The sequence below is a fragment of the Ciconia boyciana genome, chromosome 20, assembly GCF_034638445.1.
Source record: "Ciconia boyciana chromosome 20, ASM3463844v1, whole genome shotgun sequence".
Lineage (NCBI taxonomy): Eukaryota > Metazoa > Chordata > Aves > Ciconiiformes > Ciconiidae > Ciconia > Ciconia boyciana.
In genome coordinates this window covers 3,354,431-3,382,090 of record NC_132953.1, presented here as the reverse complement: position 1 = coordinate 3,382,090, position 27,660 = coordinate 3,354,431, and the positions used below count along the sequence as shown (strand labels likewise).

General features: G+C 60.0%; 1 protein-coding gene across 1 annotated transcript in view; it reads left to right on the top strand.

Moving 5' to 3' along the window:
- Nucleotides 1–27,660, top strand: part of IGSF9B (immunoglobulin superfamily member 9B) — a 40,156-nt gene that overhangs the window by 4,336 nt on the left and 8,160 nt on the right. Inside the window, exons 3-20 of the mRNA XM_072884845.1 lie at nucleotides 3,653–3,850; nucleotides 4,990–5,136; nucleotides 6,724–6,875; nucleotides 8,019–8,136; nucleotides 8,947–9,088; nucleotides 9,214–9,359; nucleotides 11,810–11,952; nucleotides 12,840–12,980; nucleotides 14,312–14,428; nucleotides 16,086–16,178; nucleotides 16,279–16,429; nucleotides 16,772–16,883; nucleotides 19,800–19,975; nucleotides 20,626–20,852; nucleotides 21,014–21,098; nucleotides 22,546–22,707; nucleotides 23,465–23,510; nucleotides 24,848–26,473. Of these exons, the coding sequence (XP_072740946.1) occupies nucleotides 3,653–3,850; nucleotides 4,990–5,136; nucleotides 6,724–6,875; nucleotides 8,019–8,136; nucleotides 8,947–9,088; nucleotides 9,214–9,359; nucleotides 11,810–11,952; nucleotides 12,840–12,980; nucleotides 14,312–14,428; nucleotides 16,086–16,178; nucleotides 16,279–16,429; nucleotides 16,772–16,883; nucleotides 19,800–19,975; nucleotides 20,626–20,852; nucleotides 21,014–21,098; nucleotides 22,546–22,707; nucleotides 23,465–23,510; nucleotides 24,848–26,473 (3,982 nt within the window). The remainder of the gene's footprint in view (nucleotides 1–3,652; nucleotides 3,851–4,989; nucleotides 5,137–6,723; nucleotides 6,876–8,018; nucleotides 8,137–8,946; nucleotides 9,089–9,213; nucleotides 9,360–11,809; nucleotides 11,953–12,839; nucleotides 12,981–14,311; nucleotides 14,429–16,085; nucleotides 16,179–16,278; nucleotides 16,430–16,771; nucleotides 16,884–19,799; nucleotides 19,976–20,625; nucleotides 20,853–21,013; nucleotides 21,099–22,545; nucleotides 22,708–23,464; nucleotides 23,511–24,847; nucleotides 26,474–27,660) is intronic.

Below are 27,660 nucleotides of genomic sequence, written 5' to 3'. Positions count from 1 at the left end.
CGGTCGCTGCCCTGCTTGTTTTGTGGCGCTGGCTGCCTGCTCTCCTTCCCTGCCGGCCTCCATATGCCATGCCGGTGGCCTTGTCCTCAGAGATCCCCGCCATATCCCGCCTCCACCGATGTGAGCGGGATGTGTCAGAGCAGATCTCGTCTCCGCTCGGCAGGGAGGAGAGGTCCACGGGCTTGGGGCTGCACGCCAGCTCCCTCGGCCATTCCCACGGGGGGGACAGGGATGGGGATGAGTGCCTTGGGTGGGGGGTCAGGACGGGATCCCCTCTCTGATCCCAGGCCATGGGCATCCGCTGGGCAGGGCAGGGCAGCCTTCCCGGGCTCTTTGCCATGGTCCCTTGGCCGTGGGATTGGTGTTTATCCCCAGTGCCAAGGTGCAGGGCTATTTCATTTGGAAACCCGCTCTGCCATGGCCGCGTCCTTCTCACGAAGCATCTGCAGGAAGGGTCCCGCTTCAGCAAGTGCACCCGAGATGCTGGCTACCCCCGGCTTCACCAAGTCCTGTGTCGCCTTATGTCTCTGCTCTTGGGATGGGAGGAACTGGATGTCCGGACCCGGGCGAGGGTCTTCCCAGACACGGCGTTGCCGTAGCAGGGAGCCCCGCGATGGCACCGTCTCTACGCGGCAGCAGCCTCCCCTCCTCTCCCTTTGGGATGCTGTTCAACTCCACCTCCGCATCTTGTATTCTTGCCTCCTGGCACGCGGCGTGCTTTTATTTTTCCTGGATCTGCTTGGATGACGAAGCCTGTTGATTACTTGTTTTTCTTTATGAGGCATCCCCCAGCTTTGCGCTAGCTCCCGCACCGAGGGGGGATTTGGGGTTCGTGTCCCCGCTGCGGCTCCCCGATGTTGACCCCATTTCCACGGTGCAGGTTAAGCCTTGAAACCCCTCTGAACTTGGCTGGGAAAATCAAGTGGGTTTAAAAATACCCCGTCTGTTTGCACTCTGTTTCTTCTGGTGTCTGCAGGTTGTTTTCAAGCGTTTCCCCACAATGTGGGGGTGAGAAACGCTTCTTGGAATTGAGAGCTGCAGTCTCCATTGCTCGTGTGACTTCAGTGGCCAGGGCTTGGAAGAAAAACCTGATCAAGGCTGGGAGCGCAGGGCTGGCCGGTTGGGAAGTTGGGGAGACCCAAGGGGGGGGTCTGTAAAACATCTCCCCACTGCTTTCCTGCTGTCTTTGGAAGCGGGGACAGGAGGGCATGGGGGCCGGTGGCAGGGTGGGTGGCAGCTGGGGAGAGCTGGGGGCCGGTTAGCCGCCCTGGCTGCCAGTCGGCCGTGCGCGTGGGGAGGTGATGCTCAGCCGTGCGTGCAATTCCCCACCGGCCTTGTGATCAGACACCGGCGCTGCGAGCTGCTGGGGCTGACCTATTTTCCTATGCCGGGGCGGCCCTGGCCAGCCGTGGGTCCGGCGGAGCGGCTGGCTCGTCCCTTCCCCGAGGATGTCACTGGTTTGCTGGGGAGCCAGTCAGGGGATCCCAGCGTAGGGCTGCAAGCGCGACTCCCCAGCACCCATCACCTGGGCATCTGGGCATCTGGAAGGCCTCTTGGGGAGTGTGCTTCTCCAGCTGGGCAAGTATCGGTATCTAAGGCTCCATTTGGCGTCGAGGAGCTGAAAACCAAGATCCCACCTTGGTACCCAAGGAGCTGGTGGGCTGGGGCAGGCGGGGTATCGAGGAGGGGCTGGGGTGCTGTGCCCTCCATCCTCTGCTGCCGGTGGAAAGCAGGACTGTCCCTTTGAAGGTGGCGAGGTGCTGGGGACCCGCTCGCTTGGGTGAGGCGGCCAGGGAAGCGTGCGTCCTTGGATGCTCTTGAGCAGCACGTGACAGCCGCTGTCCCCGATCAGCGCAGGGGGGCCGTGGGCAGCAGGCAGGGGGGTTCCCAGCCGTGCAGCGCAGGCCCCTGGGTGGGCGCAGCGGGGTTGGGACGGGTCCCCGCAGCTCTTTGCTGGGGTGGCAGGGGAGGGCTGACGCTGTCCCCGCTGACAGGGTGCGAATGCCTGAGCTCATCGGCGATGCAGCGATAACGAGGCACGGAGAGGTGCAAGAGCGTCGTCAGGGCGGTGCAAAATGGGGGGCAGGAGCGGGGTGCAGGCGTGTGCATGCATATTGCACGGGGGGGCACAGCGTTCCCCCGGCCTGCGTGGGGTCCAGGCAGGTACGTGGCCGTGCGGGACTCCCGTAGCGGGGCCGGATGCCTGCAGCGGGCGTGCAATGCAGCATCTGCTCCTTGCAGACGGTTCACATCTTTGCACCCCGGCATCGCCCTCCCTGCTGCCACCAGCCAGCCCTCCTGGTTAAACAGCCACCATCTAGCCCCAGCGCCTGGCTTGCCGGTGCTGCGGGGACCGGGGATGCCCGGTTGGCCGTAGGGCTGTGTGTTGTGTTGCACCTTGCAGCAGGGAGGGGGTTTTGGCTGTGGCCGGGGCTTGCTGGCAGAGCTGGCTCTGCCCGCTCCCCTTCCCATGGGGGCACTCGGCCGGTGAGCCCGTGGGGTGGCACGGCACGGGCCTCTTGCCGGTACGTGCTTGTGCCGGAGCCAAAAATAGCTGGTGATGCTCGGCTCCCGTGGCGGGGAAGCGGTGATGTCACTCGCCGCCAATCACCGGCGGCCCCGAGGAGCAGCGCGGAGGAGTGGGAACGTGCTTCCCCGAGCATCCCCCCTGGAGCAGGCGGCAGCTTCGTGTACCAGGAACAGGGGGGCCCCTTCCTTGGTGGGAAGGGAGATACGGGGCTGAACCCTGCGCCTGCAGTTTTGGGGACCCCCCCGTTGGCTCCCCCCAGCCCTGGGTTTTCCCTCTCCCTTTCTGAAAGCCGTGCTGAGGATGCAGCTTTGCTGCTGATGGCGGGAGCAGGATGACGACAGGCTGCAGCTGAGCGGGGAGGCACAGCCGGGGTGGAGCAGTGCCGTCCTCTGAGGCTGAGACCAAAGCCCTGTTTAATTACCCCAGCTGGGGCCAGGCAGGAGAAGCCGGGTGCCAGACTCGACGTGCAGGTTGCAGCCTAATTTCAGGCCTGGGGCTCTTGGGGACGCCCAAGGATGGGTGGGCTTGGCTGGAGCGTCGCTGCTCCGGGGGCTTGGCTTGCCCTGGGATGGCTCCTGTGGGAAGGCTGGATCCCCGGGCTGACACGCCAGAGATCTGGGTTGGTGGTCCCTGCAGGCTCGGTCCCACTCATCGGAGGATGCGGGGGCACAAGCAGGGCTGCAAAAGCAGCTTTTTCCCTGGTGCAGGGATGTGGGGCAGCTCTGACGGTGCTGCTGGGTAGGGAGCGGTGCTGGGTGTGCTCCGTGCACCCTGTCTGCTGAGAGCAGGGGGTCCCTAAAACTGCCCTGGGGTTGCTGGGCACCACCCTTGCCCCAGTGCAGGGGATGGGAAGCCATCCTGGAGCCTGGGGTGCTCAGTGGCCACCGTCCTGAGTCCTGTGGTGGCTTGCGGTGGCCTTGGAGCTGGGTGGAAGGCCTTGGGGACCCCTGCCTTGGTTTTGGGGCAAGGGAGACCCAGGGGCTGCCCTCAGTGGAGCCAGGCAGCTGGGGACAGGCATGGTCTCTGCTGTGGCTCTCCCGGCTGTCCCGGTCCTCCAGCTAACGTGGACACTGGGGTCCGGCGGCAGGATCAGCCACAGTTTCTTCCTTCACCCCCTCACAGGTGCCCTCGGCTCAAGGGAGGAGCCCGAGTTCGTGACCGCTCGCGCTGGCGAGAGCGTGATCCTGGGATGCGACGTGATCCACCCGCTCACGGGGCAGCCCCCTCCCTATGTCGTGGAGTGGTTCAAGTTTGGCGTCCCCATCCCCATCTTCATCAAGTTTGGGTTTTACCCTCCCCATGTCGACCCGGAGTATGCCGGTGAGTCCGGGTGGGCATGGGGGTACGAGGGGGACGTGCCGGGTCCCGACTGCGGCGCAGCCAGGGATGCACGGCTCCGCTCCTCTGTCGGAAACTGCGCGCGCTCTGCCTCTCGTTGCTCGCTTTCCACCCAGTTGGTTTTAATTAAGCAGCAGCGCTAGGAAGCCAGCTGGGCTGCGTGGGACGGGAGCAAGCGAGGCAGAGAAACCCAGGGTGACGCGTGGTGGCGGCGGCTGCTGCTGCTGCCGCTGCGCCCCGGAGCAGCTGTGAGCCTGGGAGGGGACGCTGGGATGCTGGGGGGACGCTGGCGATGGAGCCGGGGCTACGTGCCGGGCGGAGGTGGCAGGCTGGAGCTGCGGAGCCCGTGTTGGCTACTCGCCAACGTGCCACCAGCCCCACATGGCTGGTGGCCTCTGGTGGGGTCTCTGAGCTGGGGACCAGCCCCGAGGGGGTTGGTGTGGTAGGGCAGCCCTATTTTAATATGCCATTCCCTGGGGACCACCGTCCCTGAGTCTTAGCCTGCTTCCAGGCCCTGCAGGGCATCCTCTGCCCAAATTGCCGCCTGGGAAATGCTGCGGCAGGGAAGATGCCAGCACCTGAGCCTGGGCTGAGCCCTGCCAAACTCAGCTCATGCTTGAGTGATGCCGGAGTCCACTGGCCCCCGTGCCAGGGTGGAGGTTCGGGCTGCTTTGCTGCCAGTCCGGTTTCCCAGGCTGCACACAGGGTCAGCCCAGAGCCACCCTGCTTTTTGGGAGGCTTCCAGACTGGGGAAGGGCTTTGGGGCGTGCCTGCTCGCCGGCTGTACCGTCGCCAGCCCCGGCTGGGAGCAGAAGGCCGGTGTCGCTGCGGGCAGACGCCGCTCGAGGCACCTTGCCTGGCCACGGCAGCTTGCTCTGCCCTCCCCAGATGGGCGAGCGTGTTGCCGGCAGGCTGCAACCAGCAGCACCGTGCCGTGAGGCTCGACCAGCCCCAAAACTGGCGACGGTGGGGCTCTGCCCGGCCCCAAAGCTGCTGCAGCCACTCGGTGCCGGCACCGGGGTGTCCCCTGCAGCAGTGCTCCCGGGGGGGCTGGTCTGGTGCTGGGGGGCCATTGCGTGGGGTCGGGGGCCACCGAGCCGACGGCTGCGTTCTCCCCACAGGCCGGGCCAGCCTGCACGACAAAGCCTCCCTGCGCATTGAGCAGGTCCGCTCCGAGGACCAGGGCTGGTACGAGTGCAAAGTGCTCATGCTGGACCAGCAGTACGACACCTTCCACAACGGCAGCTGGGTCCACCTCACGGTCAACGGTGAGCCGGGCGCGGCGGGCGGGGGGCTGCGGCATCGCCGTGGGGTTGCGTGCGGTGCCGGTGCTGAGACGGGTTTCCCTTTGATCTCTGACGGATGCTGGACCTCGATGGTATCTGTGCCTTGCAGACAAGCGAGCCTGAAGCCATCCAGGCTGACTGCTCCAGCCGGGGTGTGACTTAAAAAGGGACAAACTTTTATTAGGGATTTCACAGTGTAATTATGCAGAGCTTGTTTAAAGGAGAGACATCAAGAAACGGCGCTGGGAACGAATCTCCTCTTAACAAACAGATCAGAAAATCAAATCTTTGTTTTCTTGAAATTCAGATTTACTCAAATTACTTTTTCATTTTATTAAGGGTGCATATTAAACTAATTAGCAGATTGTCGCTCTCCACATCAGGCGAGGTCTTTATTTTTAGCCCAGCAGCAGGGCTGTGCCTCTCCTGCTGCAGTGGGGTGGCTGGAAAGGAGATGTGGGCACCGGCAGCTCCTTGCTGGTCTTGCCTGACCTTGAGCAATTAATTTAACCTTTCAGGGGGATGGCTGGGCTGTGACACCGAGCAGAGCCACCTAATTGAGCCCAATTAGCGAGCGGGAGCTTTGCAAGCGGGGCCGTGCAGCACGCCAGCCCCGTCCTTGCCCACCACCCTGCCTTCTGCCTCCTTTCCCCCTGCCCGCACAAAGCGGGTGGGATGCAGCCGCGCTTCCCGGCGAGGCTGCCCTCCTCCTGCCCGCTCACGAGCTCGGAGGGCTCGGGAAGGAAGGAGCGAGGGAAGCGAGAGGAGGAGGAGGAGGATGGTGCCTGCTTCATCTGCACCACGTGCACGGATCCTACAAACTGCTGGCCCGAGGGGCTGGAAGTGGCCAGCGGGGCCCCAGGTGCCCTGTCCCGCCCCAGCCTCAACCCCCTTTCCAAAACGGGGTGCTTTTTGGGTTTTATGCAGCACGGGGCACGCAGGGGCTTAATAGCAAAATAATAACCATAATCCTCCCAGCCTGAGGAATTGCTTTCAGGGGGAAGGCTGTGGCTTTCCCCCAGTGCATTATAATGCTTAATTTTCTTTGGGGAGAATAAAAATCATTTGGGGAGAAACAAAATATAATTCTTTTTTTTCCCCCGAGCAGATTAAATTGCCAACCTGTCTTCCTCAAAAGTGGGCTTTAAGAACTGCTGGTAATTAGGGGCGGGCTGTAATCCTGCCAGTCTCTTTAATCAGGAAGGAGCCTTTCGATCTGCACTGCGGTGTTTTCCCATGTTTTGACAATAGCAAGTTAATGTGCAACGGGGGGGACGTGGTGCCGTGCCCTGGAGCCGGTGGGGAGCAGAGGGGAGGGGGCTGGGGTGCGGTGTGGCAGGGAGGGGATGCCCTTGGCGGGTGTCCCTGGGGACAGCCCCCGTGACAGCTGCTGTTGTCCCCGTCCCTGCAGCCCTGTTCGCCTTTGGGGTGATCCCAGCCCCGCCATGGGCATGTGCGGCGTGTCCCCTGTTTGCAGGTGGCAGCCCCCACTCTGTCCCCGTGCCCCCCGAGACCCACGGCGGCCACGGGTGAAACGGGGGGGTCACGGTGGTCTCCCCTGCCCCGCAGCTCCCCCCACCTTCACGGAGACGCCGCCGCAGTACGTAGAGGCGAAGGAAGGCAGCAGCGTCACCTTGACCTGCATGGCGTTCGGGAACCCCAAGCCCATCGTCACCTGGCTGAGAGAGGGAGACCTTTTGGGTGCCAACGGCAAGTACCAGGTAGGTGGGTGGCGGGGGCTGGCAGGGGCTGCTGCGGGGGCTCCCGGTCGGCGGGGACGGTATCGACGGGACCACGGTGGCGGCAGCTCTGCTGTGCCTGGAGCCGGGCGTGCTTTCTCAGCACTTCTTGCCGAGATGCCCGTCTTCCCCCCGGTCTCTGCTGAGCGGCAGCCTCTGACGCTGCCTGCCCTTGGGTGCAGGTTAGAGACCCCCCGGGTGTTTCGGGCAGCCCCGTTCCCTGCTGCTCCCTGGGGGCTCTCGTCCTGGGGGCCAGTTCCTGTGCCAGGTCCCAGAGATGGGGTGGGGGCTGCAGCCTGGGGACGCCGTGTCCCCGGGCAGGGATGGATGCAGCGGGGTTGGGGCAGGGGAGGGTTTGGGCAGGGAGGGCTTTGCCACCCTCCCAGGACCCTTTTTGCATCCTGGAGGCTCCTGGGCAGAGATTTCCCCCTGAGCTGTAATTGGTAAATCAGCCATTGGAATCAGTGCAGGCACTAATGAGAGTAATTAGGAATCATTTGTTACTAATTGAAATAGAAGGATGAGGCGGGGGGGGGGGGAGCCTGGCTGGGAGCAGGGCTCCCCGTGCATGGGGGAGCTGCTACCCCGGGGGCGATGGTCCCTCGCCCGTCCTTCCTCAGCCGTGTCCCTGGGGAGGAGTTGGGCTGCTCCTCTTGCAGCTGCGAGGTGGCCCCACGGGGATGACGGTGGCCGAGCCGGGGCCTCCCCCTTGTACCCTACCCCCGTGGTGGAGCTGGTCCCTTGGGAGCAGGGGATGCTCCGGCGCGGCATCCTGCTCCTTGTGAAGCGCCGATGGTGCCGGGGCGCTTGGCAGGAGCGGTTTGGAGTCTGCTGCCTGCCAGTCACTTCTGCAGGAGATGAATACATTTGCGAGGGTTATTTATTTATTTTATTACTTTATTTTTTTTCCCTTCCCCTTGGCGTCAAGTAGAAACGCGTGTGTTGGTTTATTAATATCCGACGTCTTGCAGAGCGGGGAAACCCATTTCTCATCTGGCCCGAAAAGCGCCGGCAGCTCTCCGTCATGGGAAGAGGGGAGGGAGGGAGGGTGCTGAGCTGGGGCTGGGGCACATCCCCCCCGGGGGTCCCTCCCCACGCTTCAGGGTCTTCCCTTGTCGTCCCCAGGTGAGCGACGGGAGCCTTACGGTGCTCTCCGTCAGCCGGGAGGACAGGGGTGCCTACACCTGCCGGGCGTACAGCATCCAGGGGGAGGCTGTGCACACCACGCGCCTGCTCGTTCAAGGTGAGATCTTCCACCCGAGCCCCTCCGGCTTGTCCTCGGCCGCTGGGGAACTGGGAGGGGGCTCCGTGGATGGAACTCGGTGGACCGTAGGGCTGCGGTGTTGCCCCGAAGCGACCCGCCGGCCTTGCGGGCTCGGCATCGTGCCGGCTGCCCCGTGGCTCCGCACCCCGTTTGTAGGATGGAGGAATCCACTTAATTGGGGCACCGTGGTGGCCGTGCCGATGAACAGCTGGGCTCCGATGGCGGCTCGTTTTTGTTCAGGAAGCAGGGAAAAGATTGAGGCTGTCACAAAGCGCCTTGTCAGATGGTGGTGATGCATGGCAGGCCTCCCGCTCCTCGCTCCCTCTTTTATTAAATAAATCTTTAATTAGGTCAACAGCTACCGGTGGAGAGAGGAGCGCGGGGTGTCCTCTGCTCTGCTTTCGCCGCGTTGGCAAGCTGCGGACACTCGCTGCCGGCTCCCGGCAGTTTGCTGCTTTCCCCCTGGATTTTTTCCTGTGGGCGATGCAGTCCTGGAATTGCGCTCGGGATGAAGGGAGGCACGAGCTCGTGTGCCCGGGGAGAAGCAGAGCCGTGCGCCACGGGCATGGGGCTCCCTCCCCAAAGCTGCAGAGATGAGGGAATAACAGGGCCACTGTGCTCCTTGAGGTCAGCCCCTGCGCCCTGCGATCCCAGGGGATCGGGGCCAGCTCTGCCCCAGAGCCCCCCCACAGCTCCCAGCCAACGATGCTGTGATGGAGCTGAGCCTGAGCAACCTTTGTGGGGACACCTGTACTGGTGGGGGTGACACTTTTCTCTTCCCCCCTCCAGGACCTCCCTTCATTGTTTCCCCTCCGGAGAACATCACGGTCAACATCTCCCAGGATGCGCTCTTCACCTGCCAGGCCGAGGCATACCCCGGGAACCTCACCTACCTGTGGTACTGGGAGGAGGAGAACGTCTACTTCAAGAAGTGAGTTTTCAGCTAGTGGGGCCATGTCTCCTCCTCCTCCTCCTCCCAAATCGTGCTGGGGCCGCCGACGGGGTGGGCATTGCCCCCGGGTCTCCCTGCGATCCTCCTCCCTTCTTCTCTCGCAGCGACCTGAAGTTGAGGGTGCGGATCCTGATCGATGGGACGCTGATCATTTTTCGCGTCAAGCCAGAGGATGCTGGAAAATACACCTGTATCCCCAGCAACAGCCTGGGCCGCTCGCCATCAGCCTCTGCCTACCTGACGGTGCAGTGTGAGTGTGGGCAGCGGGGCCCGATCCTGAGGGATGGGGCTGGGGTTGATGATACCCGGCTCTGAAGCAGCCCCAGAGGCTCTGTCATCCTGGTGTGATACTAGGAGGCTCGGGTCGATGTGACAGCGGCCCTTGGATGAGCATGCAGTCATCCTCAGCAAAAGGCTGAGAGCATCCCCTATGTGCTTGTAGGGTGTGGGCAGCAAGAAAGCAAATAGCCTGAGCATCCTGGGTAGCACCGCTCAGCTGGGACCGCTGTCCACCTTCGGTAGAAGTGCTTTTTGACTAGGTGGGCATCTTCCCACCACTGCTGCCGGCACGCTGTCCTCATCGGCTGCGTCGTGTCGGGCAGAGAAACACCAGATCAGGGCTCTCGATCTCAACTACCTGCTTGTATTTTTTGATATTTATTATGGGGGCTTGTTCCCGCAGCGTAGTTTTTCTGTGAGCTCGGTAGCTTTGTGTGTCATATTTTTCAGGCGGTAACTGATCTAAACAAGCGGAGGAGAAGGGGCTGTAGCAGGAGCGTTGCTTCCCACGCTTGTTCTCTTGGGCTCCTCGGGCGGTAATGGGTAGTGTGCCACCGGCGTCCTGTGGCATTCGACAGTAATGGCCTCAATTGCTGCCGCTCGCAATTGCAATATTGCTCTGCTGTAAAAGACTGCAGCCGTTTTGTTTTATAATGAAAGACAGGCTTGAGCAAACTGGGCTTGCGACTTGGGTTTTGAAGGCTGCCTTAGAGCTGCTGCCCGTAGACCCAGTGCTGGTTGGTTGGAAGCCCCATGCTGGTGGGGAGCCACTCTGAGAAGGGCTGGTAGGTCTGATCGTCTCCCTGTGGGGATGGATGGAGGGGCAGGGGGATGGTGTGACTGGTGCTGTGCCCAGGCAGAGGCGTGATTCAGGGCTTAGATGTGCCCGGCTGGGTGGCTCTTGGGAAAGCGTGCAGCCTCAGGCCATTAAATCTGCCCTGCCGCTAATCCAGGACCACTCGTCAAGGCTGATGGCTGTTAAAAATAGCTCTAATGGCAGGAAAAACAGCGTTTGGACAATCTGCCGTTCAGACGGCCCTGCGAGGCTTTGGTGCAAGGGGGTGTGCTTGGCTTTTTGTGCTGCGAACCCCTTTCCTCCGGAGCAAACCTTCTCATCTCTGTGGGGGCTGGTGCCTCCGGAGGGAGGCTTCCCGCGCACCCAAGCAGCCGTCGGACGGGGACATGGCTCTGGTCATTAGTGAGCTGGGCTGGCCCCCAGCCAGTGACCTAGTAGTGAAAGGCTCGATCCCATTACCCTCTCCCACGCCGCCGAAGCCCTTGATTACATTTCCTAAGAGGTGGAGTCAAGCGGAGGGGGGTAAAGCCCGCTCCATCTGCAGCGCTTGGCAATCTGGGTTACGGTGCCACTGCTGGGGGCGTGCGGTTTTGGGGAGCAGTTGGGGTTACATGTTTCGGCAGGGCAGGAGCAGAGCTCCCAAACTTGGTAGCGTTTGCTGTCCTCCATCCCTTCCTCCTAAACACCCGACCTTTACCTCCAGCTTTGCGTTTTTTTGCATCAGCAGCGCAGGGATGCTGCACCCCCAAAAAAATGCATTCATCCCTTAACGCAGTATGAGCCCCGTCAGGATTTTCGCGTAACCTCGTGCTGCCGGTGTCTAGACGAGATTGTAGAAATACTCGCTCTTCTTATTAAAAGTAACTTTTTTTTTTAAACAGCTTCTTATTAAAGAAAGCCTAGATTCTCTCCAACCCACTCGCACTTAATTAAAAAGCTCTTAGAAGCACTGTTAATGACACATTCTAGACGGGAGGATTGCGAGACGCCTCGCTGTGTGGGTGGTGCAGCGTGGGGGGGTTAGGTACGTATTTTAAGCTTTTGCATCCCGTTGGAAAGGGTGGAGGTGGCTGATGCTCAAGCGACCCAGCCTTGATGAGGCACAGGCTGCGAATACAAACAGATAGGAGGTAAAGGGCTCACAGCAGCCCGGCCGCGGATCCCTTCTCCCGTCTTGGTTGCTGCAGTTGGTGTGTTTTAAGGCTCGGGAGTTGAAATAGTTTTCATTGCTGGTGTGCAAACGCAGGCTGCAGGACAGGCGGGTGCTTGCTGGGTGTGCACCACACCATGCACGTGTCCCGCAGGCTGAGCGTGACGGAGCAGCTTGGCCTTCAGCAGGATGCAAGTCGGTGTGGATGCGAGAGCAGGTGTATTTAATGTTTCTTCTTAACTGCAGCTTTTAATGAGCCCAGGTAGGAACACCCTGGGCATGAGTAAACCTCCCAGAAATGCCAGGTATTACAGCGGATTTGTCTGTAGCAAGCCTGGAGAAAACAGCCTGTGGGAGCCAAGGTGGTGTTTGGGTTTGGAATTCATGATGAAAGCGATGTAGATCCTCTGAAGCCAGGTGGTGGGAGAGAGATGGGCTCCTTCCCCACACTAACGTGGTGGTGCTGCTCTCCCAGATCCTGCCCGCGTGGTGAACATGCCCCCCGTCATCTATGTTCCCATCGGGATACACGGATACATCCGCTGCCCGGTCGAGGCAGAGCCCCCAGTCACTCTGGTCAAGTGGAACAAAGACGGACGTCCCCTGCGAATCGAGAAGGTAACGAAGCCCCCAGGGAGCGACGCGTGGGGACACGGCGAGGTTGGGACCCTCACGTCCTCTGCAAACGCCAGTGAGCATCACTGGGCACCCTGCGGGTCCAGCCCGACGTCAGGAGAGAAGCAGCCCTGTGGGTGGGATGACGCTGCTTTTCCTTATCAGCTGTGGGCAGAGTTAATTCGGGTTCTTGCGTGGAGCCCAGGGCGCCCGTAGACGTGCTGTCTGCGTCTCCCAGACCTAATGCCTGCAGCCCTCTAAAGTGACCTCCTGATGGCCCTGTTTTTTTTTTTCCAATGGCAACTGATAGTTAAAAGACCCTTTTAACAAGTCTCCGTCTTCCTATAATCATGGTTTGATAGTCTGAGCAAGGATATTAGACATTAAATATTTAAAGAAAACGCTCAGTATTTTAAATTTTTTGCTTAAATATTAATGATCGAAAGTTTTAATTTGGTTTAAACCTGTTGCTGCTGTGGCTGCCTGGTCCTTGGTGCCCTCAGCCCCTTGGGTGGGGTTGTCTCCTTGGTGCCACCAGGATGAGTTTTACTTAGGGCGTGATAGATTCTGATGTTAAATCTTTTGGGCTACTCGAAGAAGCCTGGCTGTGCGTACGGAGGAGAGCAGCCGCAAGATAAACCTGCGTGTCGTTGGGCGCGTACAGAGCAGGGCAGCCCTTCCTGGGAGGGCTGAGTTTGGATGGGGGCTGACCTTGCCCACGTTTCCTCTCCCTGCAGTTGAGGAGATGGCTCGGATGCTGGGAATTGAATTTGGCATCTCCTGGGGACGTGAGAGCCGCTCTGGGCTTAGGTGGGGGGCTTGGTGGAAGGGAAAATAATAAGCTGTGGTGGGTGTAGGATAAGTCAGCTCCCTTTTTCTCACCGCTGCAGTATTCTGGCTGGAACCTGCTGGAAGACGGGTCGATCCGGATAGAGGAGGCAACCGAAGATGCTCTCGGCACTTACACCTGTGTGCCTTATAACGCCCTGGGTACGATGGGCCAGTCTCCCCCTGCCCGACTGGTACTGAAGGTAACTTGCCTGCTCAAATCCTTGCTCTGCAGCCGGCAGATTTGCGCCGCAGGTTGCGTCCTCCCGTGGGCCGGTCCTGTGCCGAGAAGAGCTCCTGGGGTTGTGCGGGGTGCTGGAGTCCCAGGCCGGTTGGTGTGAATGTGTGGGAGCTTTGCGGAGGCATCTTGCGCTGTAGTTAGGCTTTTTTAATATGGATTTTGCAACATGCCTGTCACTCGTTCTGCCTTCCTGTTCAGCCCAGCACTGCAGGGGAAGATGAGGTGGTTTTTTTTCCCCGTGCTGCTTATTTGGTGGTTAATTCTGTGCAGAAATTGAGGTTTTACATTGCTTTTTCTGAGCGCTTCTTTATGAAGTGACCTGAAGAAGGGCTCTGTGCCCCCAAACTTGTCCACTTTTCCACCTACATGACTTGGCTTAGCAAAAACCTATTGCCTCTTGCTCTGAGCCTTGTCTCTTACCTGTGCTGAGAACGGCAAACGTGGGCCCTTGCCAGCGTCCTGGAGGGGGAACCGCAGAGGTTTGAGCACGAAGGTGCATCTATGCTGCGGCTGGAGGTCTGCTTCCCACCAGGACAGGCAAGCCCTGAGTGCACCCTGCCTGGTGCAGCTGGAAATACCCCACCAGAGCGACGGCACGGGTTTCGGCACAGGCTGGGCCACAGCCCCTCTCCAATGAGTATAAGGCTTTGGTAGCGCTGGACCAGGGTAGTTTGAGGAAACGTGTCCCTGAGATGGCCTTTTTGCCAACAAAACGCTTAGCCTTGCTGACCTGGGCTTGGGTTCACAGAGGATTTTAATAAACGGATGATTTGAGCTCCAGAGATGCTCTGCGTGCTCTTGCTGCGTGCGGAGCCCGAGGCACGCTGGGCTCCTGATGCGGTTCTCGGTGCGGCTGGGGTGGGAGCTGCTGCTTCTTCCTTCCTTGAACAAAAAGTCCTGTGCCTGTGAATGGTGGTGATTCATGGTGTCTCGCTGAGGTTCACATGATAACGCTCTGTGTATCAGACACACGCATCCGCTAAGACGGCTGCAGGGTCGAAATCAGGTTGATGTCTGATGTGAAGTGGGTGGTTTTTTTCCTGTTTACCTCCTTAAAACTTAACCAAGATGCCCTAGTGCAGCAGCTTTTGGGAGAAAACTTCCCTCCAGCTGTTAATTTGGTGTACCATAGAGCCTCCTTAGCGCATGCTCTCTGCCACGGCTTTCCTTGCAATGCCTCAACCTTACCCAAACCGGTGATTAATTTGTTTTGGAAAAGGGCTGGTTTTTGTTGCGGGGAGCTGCTCGCGCACGGTGGGGGTTGATGCTCCTTGCCTTTTCCCTTGGCTACAGGACCCCCCCTATTTCACGGTGCTACCAGGCTGGGAGTACAGACAGGAGGCAGGGAGGGAGCTGTTGATTCCTTGCGCTGCTGCCGGAGACCCCTTTCCCATCATCGCCTGGAGAAAGGTACCCGGCCTGCCAGACAAATCTGCAGTGCCTTTGGCTTTTGGTGAATATTGCAGACAGAGAAGCCACACTCTGTCCCGGTAAGAACAAACTGCAGGTACAGCTGCTTCGCTTTGGGCTGAGCCACTGCCGTCCTGTCCCGCAGGTGGGTGGGGGAAGCCTGGCTTGTGACCACCGAGTACCTTAATCCCGTGAAACTGTCACGGCAGCACCTGCAAAGCTGAGTGCTGCCCCGGCCCTCCTCCTCTTCCTCGCCGGTGCTGCCCGCAGGACACCCTCCTCCTTGCCTGCCTGCAAGGTGGTCGCAGGCAGGGTGCGGCAGCCCCGGCGATGCTGTTCTTGCGGCATGGACCTCCCGTGGTGGGAGGGGACGTGCCACCGGAGCGTGTCTGGGGGTCTCTTGGCTGTGTTTTGGCGAGGGGCTGGACCGGTCAGCGGCTGCTTTGCTGCCCCGTGACTTCGAAGACCCTGGGAAGAAGCTGGTTTTAATGATGCTGAACTGGACATAATGATTTCAGGATGTCCCTTTCTGTACAGCAGGGTAGGATCCGGTGTGGTGGCACAGCCTGGGAGCGACCAGGGCTTTGCAGTCCTCCTCCAGCCTTCCCTTCGCTTCCCAACTTCACTGCTCCCATAGGAAAGCCACTGTGCAGGGGACTCCTGGGCTCTTTGCCCCCCTGTCAGGATCTTCTCTCCAAGCCTCCCGTCCCCTTCTGAAGGCTCCTGAGAGCGAGCAGGGTCCCTGCGTCGCCCAGTGGGCACTGTCCTCGGTCCTTGCAGTGTGAGATGCTGGATCTCTTTGAGATCCTTTTACCAGCACGAGGAGGACCATGACTTGCACAGATTGCAAGTGACCTACCTAAAATTTGTTGTCTGTTTAGTCTTTTTCTCCATCTTATCCCCCCCCCCTCCTTCTTATTCAGGTTTCTTTTCAACCCCTCTTGTGCCTTCTGGCGGTCCTCCTCATGTCGTGACTCTGGGCTTATCCCCCTGACTCCAGTTGGGGCTGGCTTGGGCTGGGCTCAGTTTCCCAGCGGCAGAAGCAAGCTCCCTCGCTCCCCGTCAGCCCACCAGCGCTGACCAGTCTCTTGAAGGACTCCCGAAGACTTGGACTTGGCACTGCTAACCCCACGTGCCTCTCTGCTCCTCTGCTCATCCTGCGTGGCATCGAACCTGCGTGGGTCCCGGTGTCGATCGGCAGAGACCCCCGCGTGAAGAACAGCTGAAGAGGACTCAGGACAACGTGGGATTTGCACAACTTTGGCTGATGGGCATAGACATGAGTTGTTACAAGATCCATCTTTCCTCTCGGCTTGAGAGCTCCCGGTCACCTCCACGCGCGCCATCCTCCCGCGTCCCCGTGGGGTCCTTGCTGCCCAAACCTCTGACGTGAAGGGTCCTGCCTCTCCTCTGCAGCTGGCTGAGGCCGAGGGGCAGTTTGGGCATCTCCTGGGGCAGGCGGTGCCTGCCCCAGCCTGGGTGGGTGTTTGCTGGGGCGGCCGGTGCACCTTCCTCGCAGCAGTTTCAGCTTTGGATGCTGAAGGTTGAGCCCTGGCACGGGGCTCGGTGTCCATGTGAGTGCTGTGGGGTTTTCCGCTTGTGTGTGAGTGCTGAGCATCAGCCTCTCTGATGCATGCCTCTTGCGTTGCCCCGCCAGGTCCTCTCGAAAACGGGGGAACCGGCTGCCTTGCCACGACTGGAGAGACCAGATCCCTTGCCAGTGGCCGGCGGTGTCCCCTGGGCCGTGCAGGTAGCTTAGTGACCCCGCTGCTGCCTCACCCTGTCCCGCAACCCGCTTCTGAGTCGTGTTTTTTCTCTCTTTGCCCGGCTCCCCCCGCTCCTTGCCCAAGGTAGGGAAGCCCAGCAGGAGCAAGCACAACACGCTGCCCGGCGGCACCCTGCAGATCCGCTCCCTCGGCAAGGACGACCATGGCGAGTGGGAGTGCGTCGCCACCAATGTCGTCGCAAGCATTACTGCCAGCACCCACCTTACCGTTGTAGGTACGGCAGGGCAGGGGACGGGTCCTCGGGGACGGCGGGTGGTGGGTCCCTGGGTAGGGTGCAGTTGGCAAGGCAGAAGATGGGGATGCTTCTCGTGAAAAGCGGTGTCTCCTTTAAATCTTATTTACCAGTGCTGCTGCCTTTTTCTGCTCTGTTATTTTGGCCACCTGTGGACACAGCTGTCCTTGCTGCTATTTCTAGCAGAAATTCCAGGTGGCCTTTGCTTGGTGCAAGAGGAGTCCCCTCGAATCGCAGCTGGGAGCAGACCCCTTCCAGCCCCCTTGCCTTGGCCAGCCAGCGCGTGCTCTCGCTTCCCTTCAGCCTCTCCGTCTCTCTCCACAGGCACAAGCCCTCACGCCCCGACCAGCGTGCACGTTGTGGTCGCCATGACCTCAGCCAATGTCTCCTGGGAGCCCGGCTACGACGGTGGATACGAGCAGACTTTCTCAGTTTGGTACGGCCCTCTGTGAGTCATCCCGGCATGCTTTGCTCTCTGCTTCTTTTCCTTCCTAGCCGACCCGAGCTTCGAGCAGCTGGGGGGAGGAGGGTGGTGAGGGCAGCGTGCCCGGCTCGGTGCCCATGGGCGTTGCAGGGCTGAGCTCCCGTTCGGTGCCTTGGAGAGATGGGTGGCTGTGGGATCATGTAGTTCCCGTGTTTCCTCTCCCGTCTGTGCTAGACAGTACCTCCGTCTGCCCCAGCAGGTTTTGTGCTGCTTATGGTGCAAGGGAGATGCTTTGCATTCACGTAACTCTGCCTCTGGCATCTAATTTCAAGATAAACTGTTTATGAAGCCTAACAGCTAGGGAGAGGATGGAAAATGCAACCTTTATAGAGTGCGTCCTGGAAGAGCTGTGACTAAGCAGAAATGATCTCTCCTCGCTCTGCGGCTCCCTGGAGGTGGTTAAATCCTGGCTGAGTTCATGACCAGCCGCTGTGAGATGCTGGCTGGGTCTGAGCTTCGTGGGGCTCTGCTCCCGTCGCTCCTGGGCCAGCCTGCGCTACCCCGTACCCAAAGCCAGCGGGTGCATCCTGCCTTGCAGCAGTGGGGCCGGGCTCGGTGCTGCCGGCTTTCCCCTGGGGTGAGGGAGGGCAAAACATAGCTGCAGCGAGGTCGGGATTTTCTTTGGGCTCTGCACTTGCTCATGTCTTCCTCTTCTGAAGAGCCATCCTGGCAAATGTGGAGGGGACGGCACCTTCCTGTCCCAGTTCTGGGGCTGTTGTTCTTGAACCTTTCTTCTTGCTCTCTATTTCCTTCCTTGCCTTAATTTGCCCCGATGGGGACTGCTGATAGATTGGAGATAGGGTAGACGCTGCCTGTAATGATTTCTGCTCTGCTCCAGCCTGGGGCTGGACGCTCGTGGGGTGGGGCTGGACAGTCTGTCAGGAGATGGAAAGAAGAAGGAATGGAGCGAGCAGAGGGGAAAAACGAGGGAGGGAGCAGAGCGGTGCAGACCTTGCTCTGATGAAAACGTCCTTGGGAAGGAGTGGTTAAACCTCTCTGCTCTAGAGACGTGGCTCACCTTGGAGGGAGGTGGCAGCTGCTGCTGCTCTTGCTCCGCAACCTGCTGCCGGGTTCCTGCCTCCTCAAGGCTCTTCCAGACCCCGCACCGGGGAGAGCAGCCAGCAGCAGGGAAGGGCGTTTGCACCAAGCTTGCCTTAGGGAATTCACAGGGTGCTGTGGGGACCTGGGATAGATACCTAGGGAGGCAGAGACCCATCTTGCCTTGACTGTAGGGTGTGAGCCCTGGGGCTGTGCTGCTCCCTGGGACCAAGGATCTGGGACGGTGCTGGGTCATCTAGTGCCGTCTGGAGAGCTGGTCATACGTGCGTTTTCCTCCCTGCTGTGGCTATGGGATGCTCAAGCAAAACACGGCTTCGCCTTGTTCGTGCTCTCCTCCCGCCTCTGCGGTTGTTGATGCTGGAAATGCAAACCCCGCTCCCCAGGGACAGCCAGGGCCACCACAGCATCCCGCCTGCACACGTGCTCTCCCTCGGCAAGGCTGGTCTCCCGTCCCCGGGGGCGATTAGTGCTGCATTTACCCTCCGCTCTCCCCACCCTCAGCCCCTTGCCGTTGCGTCCCTGCCCGCAGCAGCACTGGGGGAGAAGGGCTGTGAAGGCGGTGGGGTTAAATGCTGCAGGGAAACCCGCCTGGGGCCACGGGCTGCTCCCACGCCGCTGCTGCGGCGATGGGGGATCCTGGGAGCTGTAGTCCCAGCCGGAGCTGCGGCGATACAGAGGCTTTCCTGCCCGCAGCTGCTTGGTTCGGTGGAGTCGTGCATGGCTCTCCACCGACTTGCTTGTTTCCATAGCTTGCTGCTGCTTCTCCTGCCTCACCTTTTGCTCCCTTTACGGCGGCATTATTTGTCTTTGCTCCATCTTTTACTTCCTACTCGGTGGATTTACCTGGCTGTATGCCGGTGGCTACAGTTATGCCCACTTACCTATGCAGAATAGACCATCTCCAGTAATCCTTCACAAATCCTCTGTGGACACCACCAAAACCTGCAGCCAAGGGCTGGGACTCTCTAGAGCATCTCTCTAACATGAGCACCGATACTTGCAATGTCATTGCAGCGCGGTGACACTGCTTCGGGACATGGGGCTCCTTTACCGTGGCGCTTCCTGGCGGGGTTACAGCTTGTGGAGGTGGCTGCATGCTCATGTGTGCTGGGGTCGTACTGGGACAGCTCTGGGAGCCTTTTTTGCCTTGGGTTTGTGAGTTAGGCCCCAGCAGAAAGGCTGTGTCCTATGCTCTCCGCAAGTGCCTCTGCTGCACTGCCAAACACGGAGTTACGCCCTGGGCTGTGCTGGCAGCCCCTGGCTTGTGCAAATATGGCAAAAATGGTGATTTAGTTAAATGTCTCTTGTGGGATTGCATGCACAGGGCTACAGCTAAGGCAAAACTTGGCTCTGGCTCAGGAGCTGTAGAGGTATAAATGGGAACAGGGCCCATCTCCTGCTCCAGCTGTCCCCTTTGCAGCACTCACCAGAATAAAAGTGAGCCAGCTTCCACTTTTGCCCATGAGAATCTGATGGAGATAACCTTAGAGCGGGGCTGTTGGCACTGCTTTTGGCCCTGACCCTGCTCAGAGGGTGCAGGTGGTGCACGGCGGAGGGGAGGGCTGGTGGCAGTGTCCGTATGAGCCAGGGGATGCTGGCGTGGCACAACGGGACGGTGCCCTGTGTCTGGCAGTCCTCGTGTGCGCCGTCCCCTAGCCAGCTCTTGGATGGCGAGTGGCTGCCCCACGTTCATACACATCGCTGCTGTCAAACCAAACCATTGCTCGGGAAAGCTCCATTGTCGCTCGAGAAGTTAATGCTGCCTGTCGAAGGCACCTTCCCTGAGGATGCTCCCTTCTCTCTTGGCAGGATGAAGAGAGCCCAGTTTGGCCCTCATGACTGGCTGTCTCTCCCTGTGCCAGCTGGTTCCAGTTGGCTACTGGTGGATACCTTGGAACCGGAGACTGCGTACCAGTTCAGTGTCTTGGCTCAAAACAAGCTGGGTACCAGCTCCTTCAGTGAGGTGGTCACTGTGAACACTCTAGGTAGGTCCTCCGTGGGCACAAGGGGAGGAGGGGGAAGGGATTCAGGAGGCCCGTGGGGAGAAGTGACCCTTTGTCTTGGTTCATGTGTCCTATCTGCTGGGGATGGAGATGGTGATCAGCAGCAGTAGTTTCCAGTTGCATAGAAAACAGTTCATGGAGGGTCCTGGATGAAGCTTGTAGACTTTGCTGGCTGCATGAGGCTCCTGAAAGCTTGTCCTAAGAGATAGTGTGGAAGAACTGTACTGTACCAGTCACCTTTCAGATCTTCCTTAAGTTCAGCTGGGGTCAGGAGGTATTAACAGAGCACAAAAACACTTACTTGCAGTTCAGAGCGGGAGCTAACACAAAGGGCCTCGCTCTGGTACCTGCCTTGGGGCTGTCTCAGGCAGAGGTGGGAGAAAGCAGGAGGTTTGCTAATGCTGTGCTCCTTTTCTTGGAGTCACTGCATCGTTAGTCCCCTGCTTTTTGGAAAACCACTTTTGTGTGTCTGAGATAAGAGAGGACACGCCAGAGACGTGCCCTGAACTCCCAGAAGGTGGGAACTGCCACTGCCGCGGTGGTCTGTCGGCCGCCGATGGGGCACACGTGGGAGACCATCTTCTGCACTTCCCATCTCAGAGGTGTCTCTGTCCCATCTGCTCTGTCTCCAGCATTCCCTGTAACAACTCCAGAGCCTCTGGTGTTGGTTACCCCACCGAGGTGCCTAACAGCCAACCGGACACAGCAAGGCGTCCTCTTGTCGTGGCTTCCTCCCGCTAACCACAGCTTCCCCATTGACCGCTACATCATGGAGTTCCGCGTCGCGGAGAGGTGGGAGATCTTGGACGATGGCATCCCAGGGACCGAGAACGAGTTTTTTGCCAAGGACTTGTCCCAGGTAGGCAGGGGCCGCCCACACCATACCTCTGGTGTTTTACTGTCTGCTGAAGCTCTGGGGAAGCTTTTGGCATGGCTCGGTCCCCGTGCTGGGGTCTTCAAGGAGCTGGGCAAGGTTGGAGGCTGCGGTGGGGGACCTGACGGATGTGCTTGGTGTTTCAGGACACCTGGTACGAGTTCCGGGTCCTGGCGGTCATGCAGGATCTCATCAGCGAACCCAGCAACGTTGCTGGCGTGTCCAGTACAGGTAAGGGGTGGCTGCTTCTTCTACCCCCAACTGTGGGAGCATCTCTGCTTCCGCAGGTACCTGAGCTCGCGCTCAGGTCACGCACCAGTACTTGCTTACAACAGCGATGGCTGGTTTTGTGCTTTTGCCTGAGACACTCAGGCTGTGAGCTGGGCTGATGGGCATACGGTTATGATCAGCGTCCTGGGCACGCTGCTGGCCCCGTGCCACCTCCCGATGCAAACGGACCAGCGGCACTTGGAGCAGGCGAGGACAAACCGCCCCATTTAGTCCTTCCTGTGGAGCGCAGCGTTATCGGGCGTCCGCTGGTGCAGAGTGGCAGCACACCTCGGCTCTGCGGGGTGTCTGGGGAACAAAGCTCCAACCGGGCACTGCGCAGCCTGGAAATGGGAATGAAAGGTGCAGAGAGGGAAACGTAGCACTGCAGTGCAGAGTCCAGGGGGAAAAAAAGCTTTGCAATAGGAGACTGCAGCATGCTGCAGCTCATGCATGTACCCTGCACCCCAGTCCAGCTCAGAGGATGCTCCTTGAGCAAGGGACAGGCGAGGACACCTGGTTGTGATGGGGAAGGCAAGGGTAGCAGGAGGAGGTGGGGATGCGACGAACCCTGCTTTTATGGCTCTGGTGGAAAAGCTGAGGAGCCACCCAGCTCTGCTGCACGCAGGAATGCAGCGGTCTCTCTCTGCCCCCAAGTGGTGCCGGCGCGGTGCGGAGAGCCTGCCTGCTGCAGCCTGCCTGCTTGCCTGCCCTCGCTCCTCTCAAACCATTTTTCTGATGGGGTTTGGCAATGCCCGCAGGGTGTGCGTGTGCCCCGGCCCCAGGCAGCCGCCCTCCCAGGCTGAAAGCTGGCGCTCCCAGCAGGCAAACGCGCGCCGACCCTGCGTGTGAGTGCACGGCAGGAGCGCCGGGGTGCGCGGGGTTTGCGTCCGCAGATGGCCGCAGCTGAGGTCTGCTGGTGGCTTGGATGCGCTTGTGGTTAGTGGAGGGGTGTGATGAGGGTTCGGAGCCCAGTTTTCATTGGAGAGCTGAAGTACGTTGCACTGATGCACAGGGGAAAATACCTGATGCTGCTACAACCTGTGCTGCAGTGGCTTATTGGGCCAGGAGATGACTGCAGGTTTGGTGCAGCTGTGTGTGCTTGTACATAAATGTGTATTTGTATGGCGTGGAAGCTTCTTCCCTGGGGTCCCTCAGCCAAAAAGGATTAGATAAAAGGTTTGGACAAGGATTGGACAAAAAGGCTAGACAAAGAGGTCGCTAAATCCCTTGGCAGTGGCCTGCAGCAGCGCTGACTGCTCTCCCCGCGCGTGGGCTGGGTTGGAAGCAGGGTCTTTACTTAGGGGTTATCATTCCTGGGACCAGTTGCCTTCATGCTGTGGTAGGTCCCCGGGGAAGGCAGCAGGCAGGGGTGTGTGCATAACACCTAATCGTTGTGTTTTTCCCCCAGATGTATTCCCTCAGCCTGACCTGACGGACGAGGGTCTAGCCCGCCCAGTGCTGGCTGGCATCGTTGCCACCATCTGCTTCCTGGCTGCTGCCATCCTCTTCAGCACACTCGCCGCCTGCTTTGTCAACAAGCAACGCAAACGCAAGCTCAAGCGCAAGAAAGGTGAGCCCGTCCCCGGTGTGCTTCCTTCCTCCCTCCCGCCTCCTCCTCATTTCTCCTCCCTGGTTGTGTTGTGGTGGTAACCTTCTTCCCTGTCTGTCTCTTCTTCCGTCCGTGCGCGTCCTCAGGTGAAGCCCTGACTTCATCCCTCGGCTGTGCCTGAAAGCGCCCGTGGTCGGGAGCGGGAGAGGCAGGGTGGGTGAAGAGGCGACAGAGAAACTAGCCTGGGATTTCCGAGGGAGCGCTCTCGCGTGGTGATAACTCCTAGAGCCGGGGGCTTAGGGCTGGGGTGTCCTCTGGGCCAGAGATGGGGGGACCGCTCACCTCCTCGAGGTCCCCCCGGAGCTGGGCTCTCCAGCTGCTTCCTGCCCAGCTCTGCCCAACCTGGAGCGGGCAGTGCCCGACGGCCGCACTAGGCTAGAGAAGACCCCTGCAAAGGAGACCCTGCCGCTCTGCTTCCCGAAAGCTGGGACTGCAGCCGCCATGCAGGAGCAGCCGGTAGGGAGAAGGGCGGCTGGGGAGCTGGAGAGGGCAGGGGAATCGGCTCCTTCTCCTCTAGCCTGCGAGACTGCGGCAGCAGGACGGGCAGGACCCTGTGACGGGAGCTGTTTGTTGTCAGCAACCATTAAAGCACTGGAGCAATGAAACCTTGGCCTCTTGTTGAGTGTCTTTTGTTGTCTTGATGTTGAGTTTGTCTTGTCTCTGTCGTGTTGCGCCTCCTTAGCGTTCTCTCTTCTTTCCCCTTTTTATTCTCTTCCAGACCCTCCTCTCTCGATAACCCACTGCAGGAAGAGTTTGGAGTCCCCGTAAGTATCTGACGTAGATGCGGCACCAGGCTGTGGGTCTTCAAGGTGCCTCCTTCCTACAGTTGTTGCAAGGCTGAAATGGAAATGCTTGACCTTGTTTGGTTGCTTCTGACGAGTTGTTTTGGGTGTTCCCTGAACTGGTGGGAACACAATGGTTCACGAGAGACAAATGGGCTTTGGAGCAGAAAGCAGCAGGGACAAATGCAGCAAACTTTAAGCTGAGAGATGACCCTGTTGGATCTGTGGACATTGACCAAAGCTGGAGTTGACTGGTGGAACTCAATTACACACCCAGCTTGAAAGGGCTCCTTAGGAGAAGGGCTAGCTTGATGCGTATGGAGTCCTTTGTGCAAGCTCATGTAGTTTTTGAGTCATTCTCTGTTGGCTCTGGTTTTTCTTGGGAAATTTGGAGAATCTTACACGTGTATCTTTTCTTTTCCCATGAAGAGTGCCTCTCTGAAGCCTCTTTCCACATGTGCCCAAAGGTGGTGGATCGTGGTGCTGCACTAGCCACAGCTCCTTGCAGAGCCCATTGAAAGAATGTATAGCTGCTAATTAGCGGGAGCATCTTCCCGATGGGAGCACAGGAGTCTGAGATGTGGCTGCCTCATGCTTTGGCTCCTGGACCATTGCAAAATGTCCCGGTGCTGGTGGATCTTAATAGTGCTTTTTTTGCTTCATCCACTGCACTGAAATAACTGTGCCTGCACTGTCTCTGTTGGATCTGCTACCTTTTGCCCTGCAATCCTGTTTGTCTGAGACTTTCTGGATAGGGATGAGTGAACTATTCTGATGCTTTCTGCCTTTTGAGGTGCTCAGCCTTAAATTTGAGTGTTGACAGCAGAGGAGAAGTTGGTTGGGAATGATCTGTCAGCATCTCCAAGTGAGATGCTGTGTTCTGCGGGACAGGATGTTTGCCTGACATCCCTCTTCTCGGGGACTTTCCCGGGTGTGGATAAAGCTCAGTCGAATGTAGGAGACTTTTGAAGGAGTCGGAAGTGAGCTCTGGATCTTGTCTTTTGTCCCGTTGGGGCTGTGGAGCTTGTTGCAAGGCGTTGGCATGAGCTGCCTGCCCGGGGGGGAATGCCAAGCGTGCCGAGCTCCGCTTCTGAGGAGTGGGGATGATGCGTGCTGCTGCTGGTCCTCTGGCCTGCGCCGTGGCCGGGCAAGGCTCTGCCGTCCTGGTTAGCCCCCCAGATTTCTCCCAGCGGTTCCTCTTTTGAGATCAGGTAGCGCTTTGTTTTCCAGATACAGCTGGCGGTTCTTCTGGGCGAGAAGCCCTCGTTTCCCCTCCGGGTGACCGTCCCCTCTCTCGGTTTTTCTCCTCTGTGGTCCAGGTTGTCTTCCGGCAAGGTGAGTCCCGAGAGCATCCGCACGCTTCGTCCCCCCTCGGAGTCCTCTGACGACCAGGGCCCGCAGGCCAAGCGGATGCTGAGCCCCACCAAGGAGAAAGAGCTCTCTCTTTACAAGAAGACCAAGCGAGCCATCAGCAGCAAGAAGTACAGCGTCTCCAAGGCGGAGGCCGAAGCAGAGGCCACCACCCCCATCGAGCTCATCAGCCGCGGGCCGGACGGCCGCTTCGTCATGGACCCAGCGGAGATGGAGCCCTCCCTGAAGACGCGGCGGATCGAGGGCTTCCCCTTCGTGGAGGAGACGGACATGTACCCTGAGTTCAGGCAGTCGGACGAGGAGAACGACGACCCCGTCGTCCCCGCCTCTGTCACCGCCCTGAAAGCCCAGCTCACCCCTCTCTCCTCCAGCCAGGAGTCCTACCTTCAGCCACCAGCATACAGCCCCCGGTTCCACCGGGCGCTGGAGGGTCCCGGCGCCCTGCAGGCCACCGGCCAGGCCCGCCCGCCAGCCCCCCGGGCTTTCCACCACCAGTTTTACGGTTACCTCAGCAGCAGCAGCCCCGGGGAGGTGGACCCGCCGCCCTTCTACATGCCAGAAGTCAGCCCGCTGAGCTCGGTCATGTCCTCCCCGCCGCTGCCCCCCGAGGGGCCCTTCGGACACCCCACCATCCCCGAGGAGAACGGGGAGAACGCCTCCAACAGCACGCTGCCCCTGGCCCAGACCCCCACGGGGGGCCGGTCCCCCGAGCCCTGGGGCAGGGCCGAGTTCCCCTTCAGCGGCCTGGAGCCGGCCCCCGCGCCGTTCCCCCACCAGCTCCAGCCCTGCGAAGCGGCCGAGGGTGCCCAGCCCACCGGCTGCCTTCCTCGGGGGCCACCCCCCTCCTCCCTCCAGGTGGTCCCCGCGTCCTACCCGGGCATCCTGCCCCTGGAGGCACCAAAGAGCTGGACCGGCAAGTCACCCGGCAGGGGCCAGTCCGCCGTGCCCACCACCACCAAGTGGCAGGACAAACCTATGCAACCCATGGGATGTCAAGGGCAGCTAAGACATACCAGCCAAGGTATGGGCATACCCGTGTTGCCTTACCACGAACCGTCCGAGCCCGTCGGCCCCAGCGGCACAAGCACATTCAGCCTGGACACCAGGTGGTATGAGCCCCAACCCCGACCTCGGCCCAGCCCTCGGCAGGTCAGGAGGGCTGAGCCCAGTTTACATCAGGTGGTGCTACAACCTTCGAGGCTTTCTCCTCTGACCCAAAGCCCCCTCAGCTCCCGCAACAGCTCCCCGGAGCTGACTGCCCGCGCCCGGCCCCGGCCGGGCCTCATCCAGCAGGCGGAGGTGTCGGAGATCACCCTGCAGCCCCCCGCGGCGGTCAGCTTCTCCCGCAAGTCCACGCCATCGACGGGATCCCCCGCGCCGAGCAGCCGGGGAGGCAGCCCCAGCTACCGACCTACCGCCGCCTTCGCCTCCCTGGCCACCGGCTACTCCGGCTCCCAGGGCTCCTCCCTGCCCATGGACACCATGGATGTTTTTGGAGACATCCCCTCCCCGAGGAGGGCTGGCGAGGAGATTCTCCAACCGGAGCCGACATCCACCACGGTAGCCACCACGGGGTAAGTGCGTGAGCCCCATGGTGCCCCCCGGCCCCCTCCCGGCTTCCCCCACCCTGCCTCACCTGCTCCCTCTGACTCCCTCCCCGCCATCGCCATCCCAACTCGTAGGGTCTCTCTGGGCGCGCTGCAGCATCCCTTTTGGAGACGGCATCCTCCGGGCTTTGCTAGGAAGAGGCTGGTGCCGCGGGTGCGGGTTGCATGGCCGCTGCCAGAGAGAGCTGGGTTTTAGGCAGGCGACCTTCCCGGTGCCGGCGGCATGCTTGCCTCCTCGCCGGCCGCTCCCTTGGGAACCCAGGAGTGCCATGCCTTGGGCTATGGGCCGTCTACCAGGCGTGCAAAGACCTGGCTTGCGTAGGTAAGTGTCCTGGTGTCACTGGCAGTTGTTTCCTCTTCTAGCTGCTGGCTCTTGGCTTTCTTCGAACGTTAGGGCCGCCACCGCCGCGCCTCTGTCTTCCTCCTCTTCCTTCCCGCGGAGTCTAGAGAGCTTTAATGCATGACAGAAACAGCTATCACGGTCACCGCCCCACCTGCAAAAGGGATGCTGCAGCCCCAGGACGCGGGCAGGGAGAGATCAAGGACTTAGCCACACCAGCAGCATGTCAGGAGAGGAGGAAAAATAAAAATAAACTAACCCCAGCGGAGATCGGGAGGCTGCCGGCACGCTCAGATCCTGCCCTAAAGAGGGATGTGGCTGCACTAGACAGTAGCGGCTGGTTTTCCAGGTACCAGGGTTGCTCCAGGCAAAAAGCGTCTCTCTCTCTCTCTCTCTCTCTCTGTATTTCTCCTCTTTCCCTCCGTCTTTCACAGCACCTTAGACCCCGTAGCCGTGCTTTCGTCCCATCCTTTCGTCTCGCTTCATTTCGGCTTATTGTCTGGCGGGGTTGAACACCCCCCCGCCTCCGGCTTGCGGCAGAGAAGAGTCGGGGGGCCGGGGCACCCAGCCCCGCGGAGCCGGTGCGGTCGGAGGCGTACGGAGAAGTGTTTTGGGGAGGGGGGAGGCAGCGATTCACCCCGCAGTGCCCTCCGCATTTCACTCCCGCCCTCTGGTACCTGGAAGCGTTATGGCCTTAGAAAACCCCTCCAGCACGGCACGGTTGGGGTGCGCAGGGGGAAGGAAGGAGGGCTCAGGGGAGAGGATGGGGAGGGAGAGGAGCTGATTGAGCCTGAAACGACTTTTGTGTGCCTCT